A 23,573-nucleotide genomic window follows, 5' to 3' on the forward strand; every position below is an offset into this window, starting at 1 on the left:
ATACGTTTCATGGCATGCTTTAAGAGAAACTACACAATGTGTTTTTTTCAAACAGTATTATACTATACTATAGTGTTTATTTCATGATATTTGCATGGCATAATTTAATCAAGATTTGTATGGCATTACTCTTGTTCATGTTTATGGCATACTATAGTATGACTATACCTTTCGATGTATATTCCATTTATTATGGCATACTATACTATACCTTTTTCGACAATATTTGTATGGTATATTATACAATAATATTTTTTTCATTGCATTATGAGCATTTAGAAATAATCTATATTTATGTGATATACTTTTGTAAAACCTTTTTTTTTTTTTTTACAATATACCAAACATTTTTAAAATTCCAAATAAAAATACAGATTTGATTAACAAGAACATTTTTAAATTGCACCTAATACCACTTAAAACATACTAATATTTTCAATCCATTTCTTTTCTGTCCATAAGATGTCTGCTGATCTCTACTGTACAAGTGGAAATAATGCAAGTCTTCAAGGCACCACAGTGGGGGGCAGCAAACCTTTACACCGCTTCATTAAAGGGCAACCCAAGATTATTGGCGTGAGACACACACACACACACACACACACACACACACACACACACACACACGCAAATACTCAAATGATTGTTTTTAAATACTTACTTCAATGTAATGTACCAACATTTTTTTCCAAGTTAACAAGTAATAATTGTAACAAAGGTAAAGAGGTCATGCTTGAAGTTCTTTTTGATTTTCTACTAGATCGTTGCGCTGGTCTTGGGCTCATCTTTCTTCATCCTGTCCATTGTAATCTTGCCAGCCAACTCCATGCATGTAGCGACAGCTCTCCCGGCGGGCTTCTTGCTTGGAACACTGGTTGGTGGCACAACAAGAGATTAATCAGTGGATCACAGCAGTTTATGGATTCCATTTTTTTATATAAATAGCCAGATTAAATGATTATGGTTAGGACATGTTGTTGGGCAACACATCATGTAAGAGTTTTTGAAATTAATGGGTTACCATACACAACCCAAACAATTGTCTGGTAAAACAGTTTTTCTCCTTCCCCTTGTAGTTCATCATATGTGGGATTCTATATATTCTGACAGAGCACAACCCGACCAAGAAAACAGTAAGATCTCATTTTTAAAAACAATAATACCACATTTTGATTAAACAATTGAATTATTGCATTTGGGGGCTTTTGCAGGGCTCTCCATGTTGTCCATGATTCTGTGTGTTTCCCTTTCATCTCCCTCTGCTCGTGTCTCCCTGGAGGTCACCGTGTCGTTGGCTCTGAGTGTTGTGACCATACTGGGGATATCTTGGACGTTATTGCACATCTTGCCCAATGTTGTTCACTACCATTACTACAAGGACTACGAATTCATTGAAGAAAACATCCCTCCCAGTACATATTGGTCATATGAGGTGATTATTATTATTTTTTTTAATCATTATTTGTTATTTTTGTTTGTGGAGGTACCCATTAGTATATTGATCACAAATCAAAAACAAGTTTTAGCTTTTATATGTCCGTGTTGAATAAACACTCCATTGTTTGATAAACCTATTTTGTGTGTCTTGGAAACAAACGAAAACTTTTCAGAATTTGTGAATCTTACAGACTAACAAATGTAACACAATGCGTTTTAATTTATTGTTGGGTTAAAGGCCGTATTATACAAAAGTGTACAAATCTACAGCACTATGCAGTCTAACCTTCTGTCACATCAATAAACATATTTACTATTGCATCAAGTATTTTCTTCCCTTGATAAAAGCCTAATTTGCATCCGGATTTGTCATCACGTCTGTATCTCAATTATTTATTAAACTGCATCCCTATGAACAGAGACCAGCATGTGTTGGATATTAATTATCTTTATGCAAATTATGTATACGATCTATGTATAATATTTATTATTTAAATAAGATATAAAATTCGTAATAAAGTCGTAATAATGAGCTAAATAATAAACACTGTGAGTGTCTGTACACTATGGCCAAAAATGTATAACCATCTTACATTGTATTACATTCCAATTTGAGTGTGTTTCTTTATGTGTTTGTCATATGTGTATGTGTTTGTCCAGGACATGGAAATGTCTGTGCAACTGATCTTCCTGGTCTACACTGTTGTGGGTGCAATTATTTTTATTGTCATGTCATGTCTGGCTGTGGCTGGCTTGCGTTCCACAAAGACCCAGGTAAAAACAACATTAAACTACTTCCATACGCATCACAACCTGTGCTGTGCATGTCCCACTTGCGCTCACCATATTTGCTAAGCTTATACAACATTGGAACATAAGTAAGAACCAGTGAAGTCCAGCATTCAAGTTCTCTTTTTATTCTTCTTAGGCCACGATAGTGATGACTACTACGCTGGACGAAACACCAGTGGAATAAGAAGCACAAGAGGAAGGTCTGAGTGTCAGAAATTGGGCTATAAATTGAGCATTATTTGTGGGAATAACAAGATATGTGATTCCATGTGTATGTTGTTGCATTTAATGCAATACAAATAACATGTAAGTGTATATATGTATATACATATGTATATATATATATATATATATATATATATACATATATATATATATATATATATATATACATATATATACATATATATACATATATATATATATACATATATATATTGTAGAATATATAATATAGGTATCACTTTATAATAAGTGCACACTATTTAGCATTAGTAAAGCATTGATAAACCATGAACTAATCCTTTATAAAGCATTAATCCAACATGAATACTCATTAGTAACTCATTAGTAACTCATCCATAAACACAGTTATATATATATATATATATATATATATATATATATATATATATATATATATATACATATATATATATATATATATATACATATATAGTATTACTATATATATATACATATATAGTATTACTATATTTATATATTTATATATATATATATATATATATATATATATATATATATATATATATATATATATAGTATTACTATTACTACTTTCACCATCACGTGAGCACTATATCAAGAGCAGGCACAACTGAGATAAGCTTTCTGGTGCTCTTGTACATTTTGATAAGACACCCTGAAGAAAAGGTTTATAAAGTGTAACCAATGGCTTTATGAATGGTTATAGATCATGTACTAATGCTTGATGAGTAACATACCATTCATAAGAAAAGACCTTTGGGTTATGAGGCTATCATCCTCCTCCAGAATAACCTTATTTGTCTTTTTAGCTTCAATTCACTCCAAAGGGCTTGACCACCTTGGTTCCAGATCTCTGAATTACTTTCCACACATCAAATACTAATTTTAGTAGTTGATGGCAATTCCGTCTGATTGGGCTACTGTTTGACCTCTCGCCTTTTGGAAAAGATTTACAGAAAATCTGAAACAGAATTCAACATGACTGCAGAATTAGAAACTAAAAATCTATTATTAATCATTTAATATCTATTACCACGTATGACCCGAAAAAAGTTACAAACTTATACTTTTATGAGTGAGAATTACTATAATATATTTGTCATTATTGAGTTAGTGGAAAGTGAGTATTGATGATTGACATCAATAAAACATTACCAAAAGAAACACATAACCGTGTTAAGTCTCATTACAGAGAGTATAGTTTTATTTAAACACAGATTGGGAACATGAAACTCATGTCAACAACTCAAACCATAAACGTATCACCACCTGTAAACTGTTAAACTGTTTGTAAAATGTATTTAATTAAAGTGTTGAATACAGAATGTTTTGATCCTCTCCACCTTATTGTCCCGGTTCCAGCTCGGCTGCCTTTGACCTTTTCTTTTTACCGAGTCAGCTCATGTTTCAGCAGCAACAGCTATGAGTACAAACACTATGACACGAAGCAAACTGTCCTCATTTAACTTAAAGAAGACAGCATGTGGGACACATAACTAATACATTTTGTGATATCAACAGGGAGTATGAAGTTATTCAAAATGTTGAACTGTCCCTATACATTTGCAAAAAACATTATAGGTTCTATTTAGATTTTTTTTTTTTAAAATGAGTCTGTCTTTAAGGGTCAGGAGTAGTTTTAACAGTCATAACATGATAACGTTATATATTTCAGATTTTCACTTTGAATACAGAATAACAAAATGATGTTGCAGTGTGTTCAGATTGTGTGTATTTTCGTTTGATTTAATTATTACAACATGAAATTAATCATGAAAACAAAGAGTTTGACATCCACATAGACTAAACAACAATATCAAATCACATGTATGACATGTGACAACTGTTTTACATGCAAGCAATTACTAATAGTTCACAGGATGGAAACACCTCGTCACTAATGGGTGTTAGGACTCCTAAATAGACACAATCTTGAGCTCTGAATGGAATGGAGTCAAAATGTAAATCTGATGAGTAATTTACCCTGAGAACATGTAGAAATGATAAAACAGCATTGATCATGAGCCCCTATTCTGCTGCATTAAAACAGGTTAATCAACAATCATAAATGCACTATTTTAAACAGATGTCTGGACACAAAAACAAGCGTTGAATACAAATCTCATATATCTAAACCTGACATGTGTGTATATTATATGGTTAACTTGTTAGCACACAATTACCTATTTACAGTTGCCGCTGATAAGGAACAAGTTAAACTTTCAAATATTGTTTTGGCCACTTGGGTGCAGCAGAAGCATCTGGTGATAATCATCTGCAGTTCTGCAGTAATGAAAATATTGATTATAGATGCTTTAAATAGTTTGTTCATATACTTTTTTTACTTTTTTTAATTTTACTCATTATTTGGAAGGGACACTTTTCACAGCACTGCAGCATTATTAGTGTTAACTTCCATTTTTAGATTCTGGAGGGCAACGTATCCAATAATACGGAAATTAATCTCAGAACTTTACCTCATTTGTCTATCTCATTCTACTCCATATATTTGCTAAATATGAAAGAAAGTTCTCATCATTCTGAATCATTGAAAATAAACTAATACACACATTCAAATCACAATTCACTTGCGAGGACTATCCTTGTAACACAATGAAGAAGCAGCAGGCGGCTGTTGGGAGTCACTCCAGAGGACACAGCGCTGGTGAACACGCATGTGCTCTGTGACACGGTACTGACGTGAAAAGGTCATGGGACAGCGGGGGCAGGGGAAGGGCCGTACGCCAAGGTGGCTCCGCACATGTCTATTCAGAGAGCCTCTCTGGCTGAAGGACCGGTCGCACAGAGAGCACTGGAAAGAGTGTTGAACAGGGTTTGACAGATGAGCTGGTACATTTGTTGCCAGACTGGCTGACAGGGAAGAAGGTATGCAGGCAGACGAGGTAGATGACACGGCTGCTTGTACACTAGGAGGTGAACAGACTGTCAAGGTAGTGGCCTGGTTCTCAATGTCTATCGGGTTGGAAACGCCCTCTACAACGCCAGTTGTATGTATAACTTCAGCTACTGGCCTTCTTTGGGTTGTACTAACACATTTTCTTCCTTCAACATTGTTTTTTCCAACCCAACATTTAGTGTCAACCCCGGCTGCAGATGTTACTTCATTCCATGGCTCTTGATCATTATTCACATTTTCAAATGTTTCCTGTCGGTCGAATGCATTAGCAAGTAGCAACTCAGCAGGTTTGGTGGTAATGTCCAGCAGTAGAACCTGATCTTTAGTCTTTGGAGCAAAGCGCTCCCTCAGAGGGCTGAAACCTGGACTGGCAAAGGTTCCAACCTCCACCGTATCACTGGACTGGTCTGAATGATCAGGGGGGCTAGACTGGGTTTGTTTGCTTCCAGAGAATCTCTGTGATAAGTGTGTTGTGTCCTGTGGTAGGCAGTAATATTGAAGATGTCCACGGTAGGACGGCCGCACACCTCTACACGCAGAGTCACATATAGTGTGGTCCACAGACATTGTACAATTTAAGTGTGGCTCTGTAATCTTGATGCCTGACATATTTTCAGGTTTCACAGATGTGTGGCGTTCAAAGTCAGAGCCAGTGACACTATCGAAACATGTTTCTGGTGTGGTGGACACAGGCTGACACAAATCAAGCCTGTGTTTGTTATTTGTTGTAGCTGGGTCTCGGTTGTGTTCATGCTGGATATGGGCACCATCTTTTGTGCTTCTCTCAGCTCTCTGCAAATTTGGGTACCAAGCAGTCTGGAGTCCATAGAAGGTATTGCGGCTGTCCTGTCTATTTGTTTCAGCTGGATAACTTGGATAACTGTGTTCTGCTGTTGCATCTCTCTCTGAAAACAAATCTTCACAGTGCGAGTCACTTTCCATGTGTGAGTTTTGTACAGGAGATGTATCTACAGCTCTCGGATCTTGTGAGCGAATTAACTGCTCCTCAGCTGCTGTCGCCATCCAGACATTGTGGAAATCAGAACAATCCAGCTGTCGGTGTTTGCCGGAGAAATCATCAAAACTTAGATCCCTTTTATACTGCAATCCTCTGGTGAAATGGCAGCTTTCTTTATTTTGTGACACTGAATTATCCCTAAAATGTGTTGTGTGATTCTTACTTAATGCATCACAATAAGCATGGCGATCATTATCATCTGTAGTGTGGGATAAAGCATTGCTCATATGTTCATCATTCTGACCTATCAAATCATCTTCATTGCTGCTATTGTAATCCTGTTTTAGGATGTCAGATTGCTCTGAACTATGATTGTATTTCAAAAACTGTTTCCCAATATGGTCCTTATTGTTTCTGTGATCCTGATTCTGTTCACTATGAAGACTTTTAACAATGCTGTCATTCTCGGTGCTTCCCGGTTGTGAGCCGGGGGCCCTGATGGAGCTCGCTGAAGCCCGGGCTACTGGATGGTAAGGGTGAGGAATTGTTGACACTTCTGCCAGCTGGAGCATAGCTGCTCTACTGCTGTGACGTATAACAGGCACCGCCCCAAAGCACACATGTGGTGATGAGGAAGAGGAGGTGCACTGTGAGGGCAAAACACTGTCCTTAAAGTGGGGGATCGAGAGATGATGAAATAGAGTTGTGTCTTCTGTTAAACCCAGTTGCTGCTTCTTCAAGCTTCTCCTGTCATCAACTGTCTTCTTTGGCTTCTCCTCTATGCCAGCTGAATCTGAATTAGCTGAATGTAACAGATCCTTTTGCTCCCCTTTGTCCACTCCAGATACCCCATGCACTTGAACGATACATGGGTTATTTTGAATTACATCCTGAGGTGTCAGATAAATGACTTGTCTGCAGTTGCCTGTATTTACACTACTTTGTGATATACTACAACAGGTGCTTGCATTGCTTAAAGAGCTTGCACCATTTGTACTGCTAGTTCTACATGAATCTATGTCATCACAGGCGACCACATTGGCTGAATATTGATGATCTTCTTTCTCTAGTGATAATGGCAGATACATACTACAATTGTTCACAGTGTTACTATACATATTGTGAATGTTTTTATAAGGCTGATTCTCAGCTCCAGATGAACCATTTGTATTAGCTGTAACTTTCCCCTCAGTCTGCCGCCAAGTCCTCAGAGCCTCCTGCAGTTCATCCATCTGCAGGTAGTTGGCCACAGTGAGTAGATTGTAATACTGGTCCTGGTTGCTACTGTACGGCAGAGCCCCTGTGTACATGTAATCCAAAAGAAGTGCCAATACAGTGTCAGACAGACACGGAGCCTGCAGTTCCACCAAGGCACCAGTAGAGGACAAGATAGATGCCAACACCGGACTAGAAGCTGCCAGGACACACCTGAGGGACGAAAGAGCAACATGGTGTGATGTTGCTTAGAATCATTTACCTCATGTAAGACATACAGCTCCCATTATACAAAATCATTTTAAACCATCCTGTTATGTTTATTTCTTAGGGACAGCGATGATGTTCCTCAGTCAATGTGACCAACATGCCATGTTGAATCATACAAAAGTTGTCAGAAACCCCAAAATCCTAATAAATATAGTTGGTACCACATCACCAACACCATTACTAACAATTCAATCTGTTTTTAGTGCAATGGAGCTATTCACTCCTCCATAGATCATAGTTCAATTAGGATAACTCACTTGTTTTTGGGAAAAACACATATTCAAACTATTTGTTAGGTACATTAGAAAAACCTCGATATAAATTGCATTAATCTACCATAACATGCTTTTCTTTTTTTTTTTTTACTAAATTTGATTTGCATTTTAAAACTTGAGAAAATCAAAAGATGAGACACCTCTGCTGTTCAGGGTCATATTGACCCGATCACTCAAAATCAAGCGAAATTAGTCCAAAGGATTTGTATTGAAAGTTCACTTTATTCATGTTTATTTATAGTGTTAAGGAATCTGAATTGACCTCAGGACGGTATTCATCTTCAGACACTCCTCTATTGTCGTGATCAAGGACGTGTTTCAGAGCCTATAGGGCTGTCATCCTTTTGTTTCTGCTGCTCTTGGTGTGCTAGAGTAAGCCGCTGCGTCTGCAGAGTGTAATGTTGGACTCCTAATACCCTTTTTGTTTTGTTTTAGCCCCTCCCCTGCTAAGTGTGGACGTACTTTTCGCACAGGAAAAAAAGGTTTGCGTCAAAATAGTATCTGTATTTCTCGCACAGGTGGGGTAGTTAGTAAAGAGAGTGTGTGTGCGTCTGAGATTGAGTGTGTAACTTTTAGTCAGTCACTGTCTCAGTCAGTCTATTAGAAATCCTATAGAACCATATTTATGATGAGAGACATGAAAGAAACACTCACTTTAGTGTTCCTGGTCCAATAAAGGTGTATTTAGGGAGGAAGTGAGAAGATAAGCATTGTTTAGTCTGGAAAGTGTGGTTCACATGGGGGGATGAGCACGTAAGTGCAGGATAGAGATGGTTTCTAAATAAACACCTGATTTTTTTGTTTGAAATGTGTACAACTTAATGGGCTGTGAACAGGCGTGTGTGTGTGTTTCAAACTTTGAAGCAGGTCAATTTGACCCACAACATTACAGAAGGGTTAATAGTATGTCAATATGTTGGTGTTTATGTTGCTCACCTGTGTGCAGGGTGGAGTTGACCAGGGCTGTGTCTCTGTCTGACCACGCAGTCACAGAACTGAGCTAGTTCCCTTTGAAGGTTCAGACTTGCCAGCAGCGATACTGCATGGCTACGAGCTTCCTGGCCACAGGGTTCCACCTTGGGAGTACAGAGCGAAGTCATTAGTGGTCATTTCTGCTTAGATGAGAAGATTAAAAGAATAGCACATAGAAAACTCAAATAAACTCCATTCTGATCCATTCTGTTGAAAGGTTGAACAGATTGAAAAGCTCTTTCTGATAGCTTTACGATCTGTTTAACCCCAACTTTCCATTCAAATCTTAAACAGGTGTATAGACGTTGCAAGGCAATGTATGCCTCTGCTGACCCTATTATCAGTTATTCATTGTCAAGGTTTACTAGTTTTCTAAAAACTACTTTGTACTTTAAGCACATCAGAAAGACAATACATGTAGATGCATAATTGGCAATAAATGTTTACAATCAGCCTAAATAACGTATAACAATGATACAAAAATATTAATGATGAGCAAACTGTTAATTGATCATTTAACTTTTCTGTGTAAGTCAGAGTGTGGTCATTACAGTAGTACACACTGCTTGCACATGTACATCAGGAATAAATGAATATTCTCTTACCTCCATGTTATTTTGGGAGAGGAGCTACGAACCCCCCACTACCCTGTGGTGTGCAGTGTCCTCGCAGGTCTTGCTTGCAGTTGAAGGGCTATATTGTCCCGGTCTCCTATCCACGCACACTGTCTCATTCGAATAACAATCACACACCTTTCATATTGGTAGCTGGGCATGACGTGGAGCGACAGGTGCTTATAAGGAGCGCTGCCGTCTAACGTCACAATCTCCATGACCCGTTATGGGAGACAGAGACCGGCCCACAGAGAACCAACAGGAGACTACAGATCTGTAGCAAATAGAACTAGTATTTCTATTTACATCCCAAGAAGATGATATCACAGAAGACATTTTCTCAAGCATTCAAATATGCTGTAAATTAAAAGAGTTGTCATTATGACAGAAATGCGTGCAAGAAAGTGCCTTTTACTCATACTTATAAAGAAATACTTCCTTCTCTTATAGCTTCCTTTTCCTCCTGTAGGGAGGTCAGAGGTCATGTTCAGACACAAAATGGTCTGCAGTATGCTGTTTATATTAAACGGGAGAGATTGTTAATGCACTGAAGAATAAATCTGTAGTGGGTCTGAACAATTCTATGTGTCCTAATTCTACGAGGGGAAACTTCTCCAGTGACAGGATAACGAGTCCTGACGCTTTGTTGACAATTCCAATACGAAGCCTTTTCTCCACCCTTTCACACCACGTGCTTGTCGCACATCCTGATCTCTACAGCACGATAATGTTACCGCCGCACATTTAGCTGTCCACTGGTCAGTAGGACATTTTCCTTGGCAACTGTGCAATGGAATTGCTGCTGCAACACAGATCATCACATAGTGAACCATTGAAAACGATTCAAGAACTCAAGTTATTAATAACTCATTACACTAGGCTGACCTTCGAGGGAAATAAATGTATGTATAAAATATGTATATCAGACATGTATATTATTTTGTTTGTGTATTTAACTAAATATAGCAGATGACTTAAAAACTACTTACAGTAAAATTAATACATTTTAGATTTAACAAAATTGGATTGACATTTTTTATGCAGAAATAAAATGGAAACAAATACCAGCTTTATACTGACAATAGTTGTAGATGCCACACGTACTGGTTTACCTACTGCAAAGCTTTCAGTGCTTTAAGTATGAATGTATAGTCGCAAGGTGCCAGAATGTCATATGTAGGTCAAACCGAGGAGGTTAAGGTGCACACCACTTTTGTTTACATGTTTATGCTCGTTGAACAGATGTATTGATGAAGTACTGTCTTTGCACTCCCGAATGTTTTATTGCACCACATTGCATGAGTCTCCACTGCGGCATCTCTGATCTGCTTGCTGAATTAGCTTTGTGTGTTTGTGAGGACACAGAGAGAGATTCAGTGGGATCATAACGTCAATAACGTCTTCTACTACTACTGTTTATTATAATGAAGAAAAACCTAATATTACTATATAATACAATATAATTTAGCCCCATATAATGATATCCGGTTTCACACAAACATAATAACATGTGCGCTGAATAAAACTCTGGTTTCAGTGGGAGCTTGGAGTGTGTACTATCTGTGTAGGACGGAGGTCTTCCTTGGGCACAACCACAGATGCATTTGTTGGAAAAACATCAAGCTCTGGGACTGTATCTATAAATCTTGTAAAGGCTAAAGGCCAAATTGTGTCAAACCCATTTAAAGAACTATATTTTTAGAGGGAGTATAATAGGTATAGCATTTTCCTTCAAACATTTAACAATGAAGAAAACAAATATTTAAAAAACCTATAGGGGCTGAATCAGGAGACTCTTTACCCAAAACAATACACCTTTGGTCAGAGGAGGGAGACATAATACAGAAGCTTAACTGAAGGGAGATGCTTTCTTTTCTCTGTATAGTTCCATTCCATTTTTTCCTCACTGCCTATTAAAACTTATTTATATTATGTATGATGTAGAAATGAAGACAAAGACTAATTTAATTTTGGGTTTTTATCATTTTAAATGTGATTCACCTTAACGTTATTATCCAGGTCATGTGATGACCTCTCATTAATTGTTGCTAGGTGAGGCCACACCCATGTGTTCTGTGTGATATTCCCACTGATTTTATAGATATAGCCACTTTTAAATATGTATTTCATTGTTGTTACTTACTCTTTGAGTTATGGTTAAGTGTACAAAGCAACCAGTCATCTCTTTCTACGCCAAAGTTAAAGTTGAAAACACGCCTAAGAAAAAGTGTATATGCTGACAAAGGCAGATTTTTATATTCAGACCTTGTAAAATCCCAATGAGCACTTTGCACATACAGTACAGTGTATTTCAAAGGACATGAACTGACACTCGGTGTTATATTTACTACCACTATTTTTACTATTTTTATTATTGAAGAAACAGAGCCAAAATTCTCTGGCGCACACATCTCCGTGTCTGGAGCTGTGGAGTACAAGTGTTCTGGACTACCTTTCTGCACAAGCTACAGCACAGACTGTGTCGGCCAGCAGAAGCAAGAACATGCCAATTTTGTACAATCACATCACATTTAGCACGACGTGATGGCCCATCATGAGTTGGCAGGGGATCACCAATGTTCACAAAGAAAGTCTACCCCCGACTTTATGGTCATACAAGCAAAGGTTGAAGCCTTTACTTGATAAAGGCTAACTAGTTTTCTGGCTCCAAGCACACAATACATTTTTATGACACATGACAATATATGTTTCATGTGTACCTCAGGAGTTCTCCAACATCAATAGTTTAAACACTAACTTACAACATGTGGCACATAAAACAGACAGGATCAACTTAACAGGATGCTAAAACTTCCACATAGACACAAACCTCTCCATCCCTAAAACTGTATATATCAACCCACCTTCTGCAAAATGCAACATGCACAATACACAACTCCAGTTGTCAACGTCTTGTTCCATTTTTACACGTAACACAATCTTTATCTCATACCATCTCTGATACTCATCCATCCAGAACATTGTAGATATGATATTTGGTGACAGCTATTCTTAGCTCACTGGCATGACACCACAGTACATGCTCGTCGCTACATTAACACCCGCTAAAAAACAAACACAGTAGCAGCAATACAGCATTCAAAAAATGACAGTGCGCGTTGTTGGCCTTGAGGTGCATACCGTGGATTGAAAGTGGAAGATTGCAGTTCAACTCCTGCTGGGATTTTTGTTCCATTTACAGTATGTTTTGTCTGTCTCTACCTTTTAATAATAAAGACTAAAACACAAGAAAATTGTCTGTGTCAACAAGCATTTTAATATTTTAAATCGGCAGTTAATTTATTAGAGGGTTACGAGTATAATGCAGAAATGACGAGGGTGCAGGAAAGCAGCAGAAACTACATGTTACAGTCCAAATACCTCATGCAAGGTAAAAAAAAATTACACACCTAAATGTTTAAAAGTTCATCTGATCTGAATCATTTCCAATAAAAGCCTTGGATTATTTAAAAGTGCGGAACCATCTTCCTTTAAAACTAAATCCCTAAAAGTATGTGGACATCCAAACAATAGATAAATCCACATGCGATTCATTTCTTGACTCATTACAAAACCACAAGCATCGGTAAGAAGTTGCCTCGCCTGCTGCTGTGAGAGTACTCACTCTTCTGCCGAGGCTTTCCACAGGATTTAGTAACTTGTTACAGGGATTGGCTACAATTAAGCGACAGGATCAGGCGCTGAGATATTCAGTATCACCCATTTTGCTGCACATTTGTCAATGGAAATTGCAGTAAATGTGTCTGTGGATGCTGAACCCACACATCATTAATTATTTTAAGATAAAGTGCAAATAGCAGACAGGGTTTCAAGTAAGGATTCACATGTATTGCCTTTTGACAGCCTCTCTCCTATGTTTAGTATTTGAAAAATGTGATCTATTCTTAAATCCTCTGGCACAGTGAAGTATTAGCTGACATACATTTTAAAAAAGTTCATTCTTTTTGAAACCATGTGTCAAAGCTCTCAGATCAAGTCAGAGAATAGATCTCTAGACCAATCAAATGCCTCGTTCTCATCATCAAGGAAGTAACAATGAGATTCTTCCAGAATCCCCTGATCAACCCTCTCACTGTCACATGTTTCTGTTCGTGCCAGACCTTTCTGTGATGATGTCAAAGCTTGATCCAACAGAGCTCTTTTACAATAAACTCCATCTCCCTGTAGCCCTTCCCCTGAATAACCTAAATTACTGCTGCCGTTTCCAGTCTGTATTCTTCTTCTGAGCTTCACACTCAGTCGTGTTTCAGCAACAGGAGTGGGAGGAATAATGACTTCATTGTCCTTATAGTCACAGACGATAACATCACAATCACTTGAGTCACATCTGTGGTTGATCCCTCCGGTTGACCCTGTGTTTAAAGCCTCTCTCTGGACCCGTGGGTGCTGCTGAGCCAGCAGACCTTTTTTATGCTCGTCTGGTGTCCAGAAACCACTTTCAGTGGTAAATCTGGGGCTGTGTCTGCTGGAGGGCTTATTCCACACCACGTTTTCCTTCCTAGTCGCTCTGCCATACTGGGACAGCTGGTTAGCACTGGCACATTTTAGATCACAAAGAGGAGAGACGCTACAGGCTGTCTCTTTACTGTCCAATTCAGGTAGATTTCTGTAAAAAGCACATGAATCTTGACTGTCAGGTTGGGAACTGAATTCAGTCAATGTCAAGTTTCTGTATGAGGAGGCAGGTGAGCCTTTCACAACAGCTCCTTTTACAATGGGGGTGGACTGAGAGGGAGGGATGAATTCAAGATCCTGTGTGCCTCTTGGAATCAAACCATCTCTGTCAATGCATGTTTTACTTTTGCGTGTCTGCTTGTCTGGTGTTGAATGTGTATCTTGTTCACTCCTCCGGTGCTGTTTGTTAGCTTTGGGAAGCAGTGGGAAAGCTTCTGTGGTTGTCCTGACAGTTTCGGCATGTGTGTTAAATTTGTTCGTGCTCATTTCGATAAGGGGTGAGCTACTGAATAGGTCTGCTGAACAATTATAGGTATCCCCTTCAAGCTGCTCATCTTCATTTTCAGAAGACAGAGAATTAGATTCATCATCCTCCAGATTACACTCATGTGTACAACAGTTTCTGGCTTGACTCTTGAACCTACATCCAACAGGGGTCTCATATTTCCGATCACGTAAATCATTTGCGTCACCTCCATTCGCTACAGATGTATTGGTGATATTCAGTAACATCTGTGATTGACTGTCTGTAATCTGTGTGTTTCTTTGACAAACAGAAGTTAATTTATGTGATACGTTCTTGTCTTGTGGACTGATTTCCAGGTTGTTTCTTGTTTCTTTCTTATTTTGCACATTTAGATGTGGCTCCGTTTCACCAACAATGTCAAAATGTTTGTTATCCTCACACAGGAACTCTGAAAGACTCTCAGAGAAAGGCAAATCTTCCCAATCCAAGGAGCTTGACAAAGGTGTTTGGGCAAGTTGTCTGGTAGAAAACCCGTTCTCCTCTGAGATGTTGTGGCCAGCTGCGGGGGGACTGAACAAAGTGTTCAGGATGGATGTGTTTCCAACAGCTTTCTCTGCTGATGAGCACGGGTATTTGGCAAAGGATAGACGACTGGAAGTACTGCACCCCAAAGAAAGAAGAGGTGACAGCGCTTTCTTCTCTGTGACTTTACGATTTTCCAGGCATCCTCTCTGTGCACGATGTAGTGTTTTTTTGTTTTCCATCTGTCTGCTGTTCTCATCTCCACTGTACTGGATACTGCAGCCTTCCTCCTGCTCTGCTGACGAAGTAACTAGTCCAAGTGACTGTTCCCAGGGAGGGGTGGGAGTAAGGGTGCCATCTTGATACTGAGAACTAGGATGAAATATAAATAAAAAGGCACATATGAAGTATTAAGATAAAAAAAACATGTAAAATAAAACTAACAATTGTTTTACAATATATAGAGAGAATCAAGAGCTTCAAAAAGGTTTCAAAAGTCACTTCAGACCGTCCATAATGAGACAGCCTTATCGCCGGTCTCACATCGCTCTCTCCAGCAACAATTTCCGGCTCTGCCCGGGGTACCCTGAGGCCCAAGTCAGACGAGATATATAATAACTCCAGCATCTTCTACTGTAGGTAAAGGGAAGCGTCCAGGAGGCCTCACCTGACAATGAAGCAAACAGCCTATTCATCTCCAACTCCATTTTCACCTCATTCACAAACAAGACCCTGAGATACTTGTACGTCCATCTATCTTTTGGATAGTGACTGACTCCTATCACTGAGGGTGCAATCTAGCTTTCTCCAACATAACAATGGCCTCAGTTTTGGAGCTAGTGACTCTTACACCCCTAACACGCATACAGTGCATACACACATAGTGCGTACATACAATAGTAATACTGTGACATGCAAATCAATAGGGGAATACTTCCTAATCCCTTGCAGAACAAGAGTCCAAACCAAAGCAGCTTCTGGTGACTTGCGGCTCCGACGGGCCAGTTAAGAGTAGTCAGTAGTTGATGATGGTATAAAACAATCATAAAAGTATGTTTTTCAAAGCAGTGAATTACCGCAAACATGAGAGGATATCGAACAGGTTAAGAATTTGGCTGATGGGTCCAGAAATATGCAGGATTCCCCATGGACAGACAGACCGATGCATGAACAAGCACATATACGCATGAACACAAAATCTCCTTAGGCTATGCTTGGCAGAGATTATTATCAGATAGAAAGCAATAGTTACTGAATGTCATTACCTTTGTGGTGACTGGGAAAGAAGACCAGATGCAGAAAGTGTGGAGTTATTGAAGCTGCTGGCTGCAAAATGGTGAGGAATCAGCAGCAGGGTTGTTGCTGGGGGTCGGGAGGTTTTGCTGGGATCAGAGGATCCCAGCTCACATTCTGCAGCTTTCTGAAGAAGGATTCGGTAATAACTGACCACTGTGCAGCCTCTCAGACCTGTACCTTTGGGGAGAATCATCTGACTGGCAATAAAGTGGACTGCTTCTTTACTGCTGGACCCATTCGCCACTGGCATTCCTAACCAAGGAAAACTTTCTGTTTCGGGTACCTAGAAGGACACAAACAGGACGGGGATAGTTGAGAGCATGTTGTATATATCAATCAATAGCCATGTTGTTTTGTGTTATTTTTTTTAAAACATTAACACATAACCCTAGATAATTGTTTTTACTGTATAACAATATATATTATTTCATATAGCCTACTCATAAATCTATGTTGTGAAGGAAAAAGTATATTTCCATCTAGTTTAGGAGTGGAGTAAAAAGTAGCATTAAAATGTAATCGAATACATGAGTTAATTTACTTAGTTACTTCCCATCACTGACTATTAACATGCTGTACACAAAAAATAAAAGGGTTCGATCAGTGAGATAGTCGGTAGCACTAGATGGTTTTTAGAGGATGAATCCTCATGACTTTGGGTGGTTCTTTAACCCTTCCTCCACTGCCACATGTCTGTTGGACAACCATCCCCTAAGAATCAATTACTACTCTCTTTGTTGATCTCTTAATCTTCCCTCTAGCACCATCATCAGGTTAAAATATATATTTTTCCATTACTAGCAAACCTCATGACATTCAGCTTTAACTCTGTGCTAAATAGCAAATGTTAGAATGCTACTATGCTGAAGTAAAATGGTACACACATTAAACATTACAATAGCAGCTAAACATCTCAAATTAGCGAGAGAAACTTTAGGATCTAGATCTGCTTTGCCAAAGTACAGCCTCCTTAGCTGTTAGACATTGCTGTAGACTCTCAGTCTTGTTTTTAAGATATTTAAACATCATGGTGAAACTGTTTCTAATTTATCAAATACACCTAGTTTGGCATTTCTGTACTGCAATTTTTTGCTACTTATTGTCCAATGTTTACACATACACTAATGTATGTAGTAATAAGCCAAGATCAGCTAAGTACAATACATAATCACAATTTTACCTTTATACCAAAGATGAAGTGTCTGCCAATGAAACAATCCTTGACAGCCTTCATTAGCAATGTGGATCCGGTCGGTGCGCCATCCACGTTCTCCACCAACCTACAACATTACAGGGACAAGAGACCCACACTGCTTTTTACTGAATGAGCAAAGAGGGAAGTCACTGACAACAAGAGGAGCTTTTTTAAATGTGCTACACTGGTAAAAGAAGCGCGTGTGTTCCCTCCGACCAACACATTACATTACATTACATTTAGCTGACGCTTTTATCCAAAGTGGCTTACAGTAAGTGCATTCAACCGTAAGTACTAACTAGGAGCAACCTACAACGTTACAAAGATGCAGCTGTCCCTGCACATGGTTTAACACTGTGTTTTATAACAGAGTTGTGTCACACAAACCAGACACAAAAATACTTTTACTAACATTTAAGCAGGGGAATTAAGCCACTTGGATCTTTTTAAGTTTCAGTGTTTAGTTCTCACATCTTGTAGTTAGACGATTCAAAACTGTGGCCTAAACAACACTATTAGTACTATTACATACATGGCATTTGCAGTGTGAAACAGTGCATCTGCTCTTTTGCACCTGAAGGTTAATGTTTAAATATTAAAGTCTATCAAGTTTTTCCAGGGGAATCACTGCCACGTGCAGTATACTACCAACCAAAAGTAATGCTGCATGTGGAGCAGGAGGTTTCAAGTGAGCAAACCACACAAAGTTGGTTATGTGGCTGGCTAGGCTACAACTTTGTGTCTTACCTAAGTAAAAGATGTTCATACTTAATAGGAATATGAGTCTGATGAAAGTTGATGGAGTAATAAATGCAGACACGGTGAGTTGTTTGAAAGATAATATCCCATGCTCACCTGTGTAAACCCTTTGCATGAATGCCAAAGAAGGGATTCAAGCAGCTTCCAAATACTGTTACTCCAAAGATGCAGGTGTCCCGGGACACCCTCAGTGAGAGACGATACCTGTAATCTACCTGCTCCCTCTGACAGCTGGAACCGCACTTGGAGCATCTGCATCTATGGTGGACAGGCAGAAAATGCAGGTGAAATAGTGTGTGTGAGAGTGTGAGTGAGTGAGTGAGTGAGTGAGTGAGTGAGTAAGAAAGAAAGAAAGAAAGAAAGAAAGAAAGAAAGAAAGAAAGAAAGAGAGAGAGAGAGAGAGAGAGCTAATTTACACTGCAAGAACAGGACGCTGCTAATCATTTCAGTCACCTCGGACAACTTTTGGGACTAATAAGTTACAGTACAGTGAAAATACAAATCGTAAACCCACTGTTTCCCCACCGCGGAAGTGAAATCAATTTTCTTCGTTGGTTGTTGTTGTTGTGTGTTTACCTGGTCGGGTCCTGCTGCTCCACGTCAGCCCGTGAGAAGCAGTCTTTACAGCACGGATAAAACACACAGGGGCCTTGCAGAGACAACACAGCACACTGCACCAGAGCCCGTCTCACAGGCATTTATCCGACCTCTGTGGAGAGCAGCGCTAAATTAATCTGCAGCGTGGACCTTTTGCGGCTGGCGGGACAACTTTACGACAACTGAAACTTCTCACAACGCGACCCGTTAACGTAACGCGGAGCGTTACCACAGCAACTTTAATGCCATACATGTATCATGAAGATAGAACCATGTGGATCAGAGCTAAAAACACACACGCGTACAAATAAGGTACATTTCTAATTCGTGACGACTCTCCACTACGTGAGGTGAGCTTCTTCTTCTGTTTGTTTTGGTTTCCTGGCGGTTGGAGAGCCGGCTTGGAGGCACACTGTCGCCGCCTACTGGGCTAGTGTTGGATCACACGACTGGCAGTAAGCCCCCCCCCCCCCCAAAAAAAATGCTTAACTGGAGGGATTTTTTTTAACTTTTAATTTTTAAATTTTTTTTTTTTATTAGTTAACAAAAAGCGCGACAAAACATGACAAATCGATTGGAGGGATTTTAATATAAAAATACTTCTTCTTGTATGTATTTCACTTACTTATTGAGAGAGGGAAACAAAATAAGAACCAGGCCATCTGTTTTTTTTAAATCTATTTTACAGTATTTTTGTGTCTGAATGGTACATTATGCCTCTGTAAAATACCAATGTAACATATACTAATACATTTTTTCTTAGTCTGGCAAAGAACGATTCAAACATTCAGTTTTCTGAGTGGCTGTGCCATCTAATCCTGTAGAGATCCAAGATAATAAAGTTATAACTGATGAAGTGTTCATAATACAAAGGCATTTGAAGCCGTGGGGTTATAAATATTTTAGCCGTTCATTAAAAAAAAGACACTTTCTCTTTTTATCCTTTATTTAATTGATTTTATGCTACACACAACATAAGGTTATATCACAGGTTACATTCAGCCATTTGGTCCAACCATCGGTTAGCTATAATAATTATAGTAACGCACAGCACAAAAGTGACACAAGACATATGTTGTTCATTGTTTATACTAAAGCGACTAAATTTCACAGTACATTTCCTGGCAGAAAAAAATCTTTAAAATTATTTTGGTTTTACAATACATAAATAGTTAATTTACTGAAAATACTTTGAGGAAAGATGATAGGGGGCTACACAAATAAGTTGTAAAAAAAAAAAAAAAAAACTGCTAGAAATGTGGGTGTTTGTTACCACAGCGGGGCCCTGGTCAGCGCCCCCTGCCAGCTGCGAGAATCTACCACCTTAAACAGAACAAATAGGTGTGTGCAAACAGGAAACAAGAAAATAATGGCATGCAGTAAGAAACAATGCAGAAACAATGAAAAGACTTGGAGAATGCATGAAAACATCTATAGAGAGTGTTTCTGAGACTGTTGCAGCTAAATATTCAACTTTAAATTATGAAAAATTACAATTTGCAAGATTTAAACGTTAATTTGTTATGTTTTCTACGTTTGATCAGAATGACTCAAGAGGTCCAAACTCCATCAATACATTCAACAAGGTAATGATCAGAATGACCCACCTGCATTCTCTTATGAAGAAAACTCAACTTCTGGTTGAGACATTCAATCTCCTGCGACAAGACAGACAGGAAAGTGTTACACGGTTGAGTGGATGTGGAGATACATCATTTCTTGATAGTCACATTTTCACAAACAAAATAAATCAAACAACATTGTCAATGACCATTTGGCCAGGGTTACACTCATATGCACGAATGTGTTATGGTCATGGTTGTGTTCACTCTTTTGAAGGGCCCAAAGGAAAGACAAATACCTGGCTTAGTTTTTCGTTGCGTCTGAGTTTAATCTGAGGCAGAAGTTCCTCCAGCCTCTGAATCTGTAGTAAAACATGGAGTCTTATTGCAAGTTCTGGGCAAGTAATTAAGCTTTACGATCAAGACACAATAAAAATGCCATAAATAAATGTAAACTTTATACTTTTTTGCAGCTTAAAAGCTTAGCCCAAAAAATATTAACGCTGTAAGTTTGTTAATTTATTATTTGTCTGAAGGAAAAAGACATCCCTTTCCCAGAGGACATGCTTTTAGTATTGTTATAGCAGTGTTTTCTGCATTAGATAATCTCCTTATTAATAGTTACAAAACAAACACTGAATAGCTATTTCAAAAGGACACGTTGTTTAACATGTTCGCCGACAAAGATGAAAGTAATTTTATCTTGGAGAAGCACTGCTGAATGAATCTGAATGAACATTATTAGACCTACCCTCCTGTCAATCGTCTGGAGTCTGGTCTTCATGCTCTTGTTGATCAAAGTCATGGGAATAGTTTTGGTCTTGGGACGCACTGGGAACAAAAGAGACATCACAACTGTTACACAGTAAGTATTTGTCAACAATCATAACTTCTTCTGTGAGAACATATTTTCATATTACTACAACTGCCTGTTATCTTAGCTCAGCACTCAGACTACACAGAGTCAAACAGAGAGCCTAGCTCTGGGCAAATGTAATACAATCTCTAAAAAATAAAGATGTACGTCATATCGTTTGTTTGAGTCGGACAAAAATCTAAATTAAAAAATCAAATTAAAGGCTGAAACATAAAATATTATACACACTATTAGTAAGCTTTTATGGTGCTTGTTACATGTTCAACATTTTATAACATAGAAGCCCCAATGACAAACCTCTGTCCAGAGCTTTAAGAAATAAAAAATAAAAAACACCCTTACCATGCTGAAAGATCTTGGCTACCTCAAGCACATAAGGGCTGTGGTGAAAAACACATGTCAGCAGTTGGTATCAATAAGTAATTAATACGAGTATGCACTGAATATATGCATAAACTAAACTGTGTACAGAATCCTTACATGTGCTTGCTGTTAGCAGGGATGGAGCTGTTCAGAGGGATCAGACAGCCGCGGTGGTTCCTCAACTGCAAACAAAACAAAAGTGATCGGTTGACAGTTTTAGCCACAACCAAAAGATTTTTATTTCATGTTAACAATAAAATTCAAGCATTTCAGTAATAGGGCTGCATCTCTAACAATAGAGCAAACGAGTCATTGTACCTTAAATATGACATCGGAAGAGTTCAGTCCAAAGGTGGTGGTGATAATCTGAAAAAAAGATTTCATGTTAAAATATACAACATACTTTTTATTTGTTTTAAAACACAGATATGTTTTTAATTTATTTATATTTGTATTAATTATTTTGAACAAAAACACAATAAAAACACCAGGTGGAGTTCACTGTCACACCTGGAAGATCAAGGCGGCCTCAGCTGCTGGAGGAATGGACACTTCACGAAGAGCCACCACTCGGTCATCTGCAATGGATACAACACGAGAACTTACCACCTTCTACTGTGCCAACCTTTAAAACAAGTTGTGAACATACACATCAACTGGAAGCAAATCATGCTCAAGTGCGATGTGGAATTGTAAATCCTCCAGTACACATAAAGAATGGACTTCAGAGAGTGGAGACATTTTGAAACTTTTGACAAAAATAAAATATTTGCAGCTTCATATATTTTGGATTTTCCAATGTGGGAACCGGAGTAGATGTAATTTTCAGAATTTTCCCTTTTATGGAAAAAACACAATCCAGAGGGCTGTCTGTAATCATTTCGTTTTACAGTAATCCCAGATTCAGATAAGTGTTTAATCGCCTGTTTGGATTAAATCAGTAAACCTGAAATGTGCTGCTGCAGCCAAGCTGATAACAGTCAAACACAGATGTTCGCTTCGCTCATGCAAGATTCACTGCTTCGCTACTCCTGACAATTTACTGAAAGAAAAAAACAAATGTATGAATAAAGTGAGTATATTGTATTCATACCATGTCCATGTCAAAAAAATGAACGCTAAACACATCTTCAATAGGTTCAAGAGGCTGGTTCCCATGGGCACAGAAGCAGACACACACAAACAGAGAGCAGTGGCTGAAAAATAATAAATATGGTTGCAAAGTCATAAAACTTGCAGAAACGAACCGTTTTTGTCAAGTCTTCTCAGAGCGATCCAAGGCTTGGATGCACGCGGTGATTTGTCTAAACTGACGTTAGACATTTTAATCATGCGAACAGCAGCTGGAGACGCGAAGGGAGCGGACCTGCGACTTCCGGTCTGGGACTTTCAGCATAAGTCTTTCTAACTCTACTCTTCAATATGTTAACGAAGTGCCGAGTTCAAATTGTTTAGTCAGAAATAGGCTGCTAACAGTACACAATATACACTTTGGGTACCGAAGACAGGTCAGTTTTTATAGACACATATTTTGTATGAAATTTCACATTATTGTCCACTAGATGCTGCGATTACACCGATAAAACACTGCGGTCAAGTGAGCCCTCACCCGCCGAGTGAGCCACCGGTAGTCTCCGGTGGCTTAGATAGCACAAACAGCATTCCAACGTAATTTCTCAATATCCTAATATTCAAACAGCTATAAAAACAGATCCTTAAATTTGTAAATTAAAATTACAACGCAGTCTTGTTCAGGGGGACCTCTGCTACGCACATGGCCAT

The 23,573-nt window shown here is 38.5% G+C and overlaps 3 protein-coding genes across 4 annotated transcripts; all 3 read right to left on the reverse strand.

Moving 5' to 3' along the window:
- Positions 1-4,810: 4,810 nt before the first annotated feature.
- Positions 4,811-9,204, reverse strand: LOC137784314 (uncharacterized). The gene is made up of 2 exons (XM_068574883.1): positions 9,029-9,204; positions 4,811-7,760 (listed from the first exon to the last, which is right to left on the reverse strand). The coding sequence occupies exons 1-2, from the start codon at positions 9,190-9,192 to the stop codon at positions 5,042-5,044; spliced, it is 2,883 nt and encodes a 960-aa protein (XP_068430984.1). The 5' UTR covers positions 9,193-9,204; the 3' UTR covers positions 4,811-5,041.
- Positions 9,205-11,955: 2,751 nt separating this feature from the next.
- Positions 11,956-19,292, reverse strand: ddias (DNA damage-induced apoptosis suppressor). The gene is made up of 5 exons (XM_068594997.1): positions 18,969-19,292; positions 18,489-18,650; positions 17,619-17,718; positions 16,408-16,721; positions 11,956-15,514 (listed from the first exon to the last, which is right to left on the reverse strand). The coding sequence occupies exons 1-5, from the start codon at positions 19,088-19,090 to the stop codon at positions 13,666-13,668; spliced, it is 2,547 nt and encodes an 848-aa protein (XP_068451098.1). The 5' UTR covers positions 19,091-19,292; the 3' UTR covers positions 11,956-13,665.
- A 649-nt stretch (positions 19,293-19,941) lies between these two features.
- On the reverse strand, positions 19,942-23,132 carry si:zfos-1056e6.1 (uncharacterized protein LOC107988029 homolog). Of its 2 annotated transcripts, none has more exons than XM_068575928.1 (9): positions 23,039-23,132; positions 22,302-22,369; positions 22,110-22,157; positions 21,909-21,973; positions 21,771-21,808; positions 21,303-21,382; positions 20,851-20,913; positions 20,597-20,647; positions 19,942-20,312 (listed from the first exon to the last, which is right to left on the reverse strand). In XM_068575928.1, exons 1-9 carry the CDS (start codon positions 23,121-23,123, stop codon positions 20,259-20,261), a joined length of 552 nt encoding a protein of 183 aa, XP_068432029.1. In that variant the 5' UTR covers positions 23,124-23,132; the 3' UTR covers positions 19,942-20,258. The 2 variants fall into 2 exon arrangements, with proteins under 2 accessions (XP_068432029.1, XP_068432020.1); XM_068575919.1 differs by having other exon boundaries at positions 21,726-21,808.
- Between the last annotated feature and the right edge of the window lie 441 nt (positions 23,133-23,573).

This window comes from Clinocottus analis, unplaced genomic scaffold (genome assembly GCF_023055335.1).
Source record: "Clinocottus analis isolate CAN_PGR_092001 unplaced genomic scaffold, fCliAna1.0.p SCAF_1, whole genome shotgun sequence".
In the NCBI taxonomy this organism is placed as follows: Eukaryota; Metazoa; Chordata; class Actinopteri; order Perciformes; family Cottidae; genus Clinocottus; species Clinocottus analis.

What these genes read in the sequence shown, in the direction of transcription:
- LOC137784314 (XM_068574883.1), bottom strand. Translation starts at nt 9,192, where the DNA reads ATGACTTCGCTCTGTACTCCCAAGGTGGAACCCTGTGGCCAGGAAGCT. An exon ending in CAACTCCACCCTGCACACAG is followed by an intron (nt 7,761 to 9,028) that starts GTGAGCAACATA and finishes TTCGTCCCTCAG; the next exon opens with GTGTGTCCTGGCAGCTTCTA.
- ddias (XM_068594997.1), bottom strand. Translation starts at nt 19,090, where the DNA reads ATGCCTGTGAGACGGGCTCTGGTGCAGTGTGCTGTGTTGTCTCTGCAA. An exon ending in CATGCAAAGGGTTTACACAG is followed by an intron (nt 17,719 to 18,488) that starts GTGAGCATGGGA and finishes GTAATGTTGTAG; the next exon opens with GTTGGTGGAGAACGTGGATG. An exon ending in ACTTCATCTTTGGTATAAAG is followed by an intron (nt 16,722 to 17,618) that starts GTAAAATTGTGA and finishes GTGTCCTTCTAG; the next exon opens with GTACCCGAAACAGAAAGTTT.
- si:zfos-1056e6.1 (XM_068575919.1), bottom strand. Translation starts at nt 23,123, where the DNA reads ATGATTAAAATGTCTAACGTCAGTTTAGACAAATCACCGCGTGCATCC. An exon ending in AGGCCGCCTTGATCTTCCAG is followed by an intron (nt 22,158 to 22,301) that starts GTGTGACAGTGA and finishes TCTTTTTTTCAG; the next exon opens with ATTATCACCACCACCTTTGG. An exon ending in TTCTTCATAAGAGAATGCAG is followed by an intron (nt 20,313 to 20,596) that starts GTGGGTCATTCT and finishes GTTCTGTTTAAG; the next exon opens with GTGGTAGATTCTCGCAGCTG.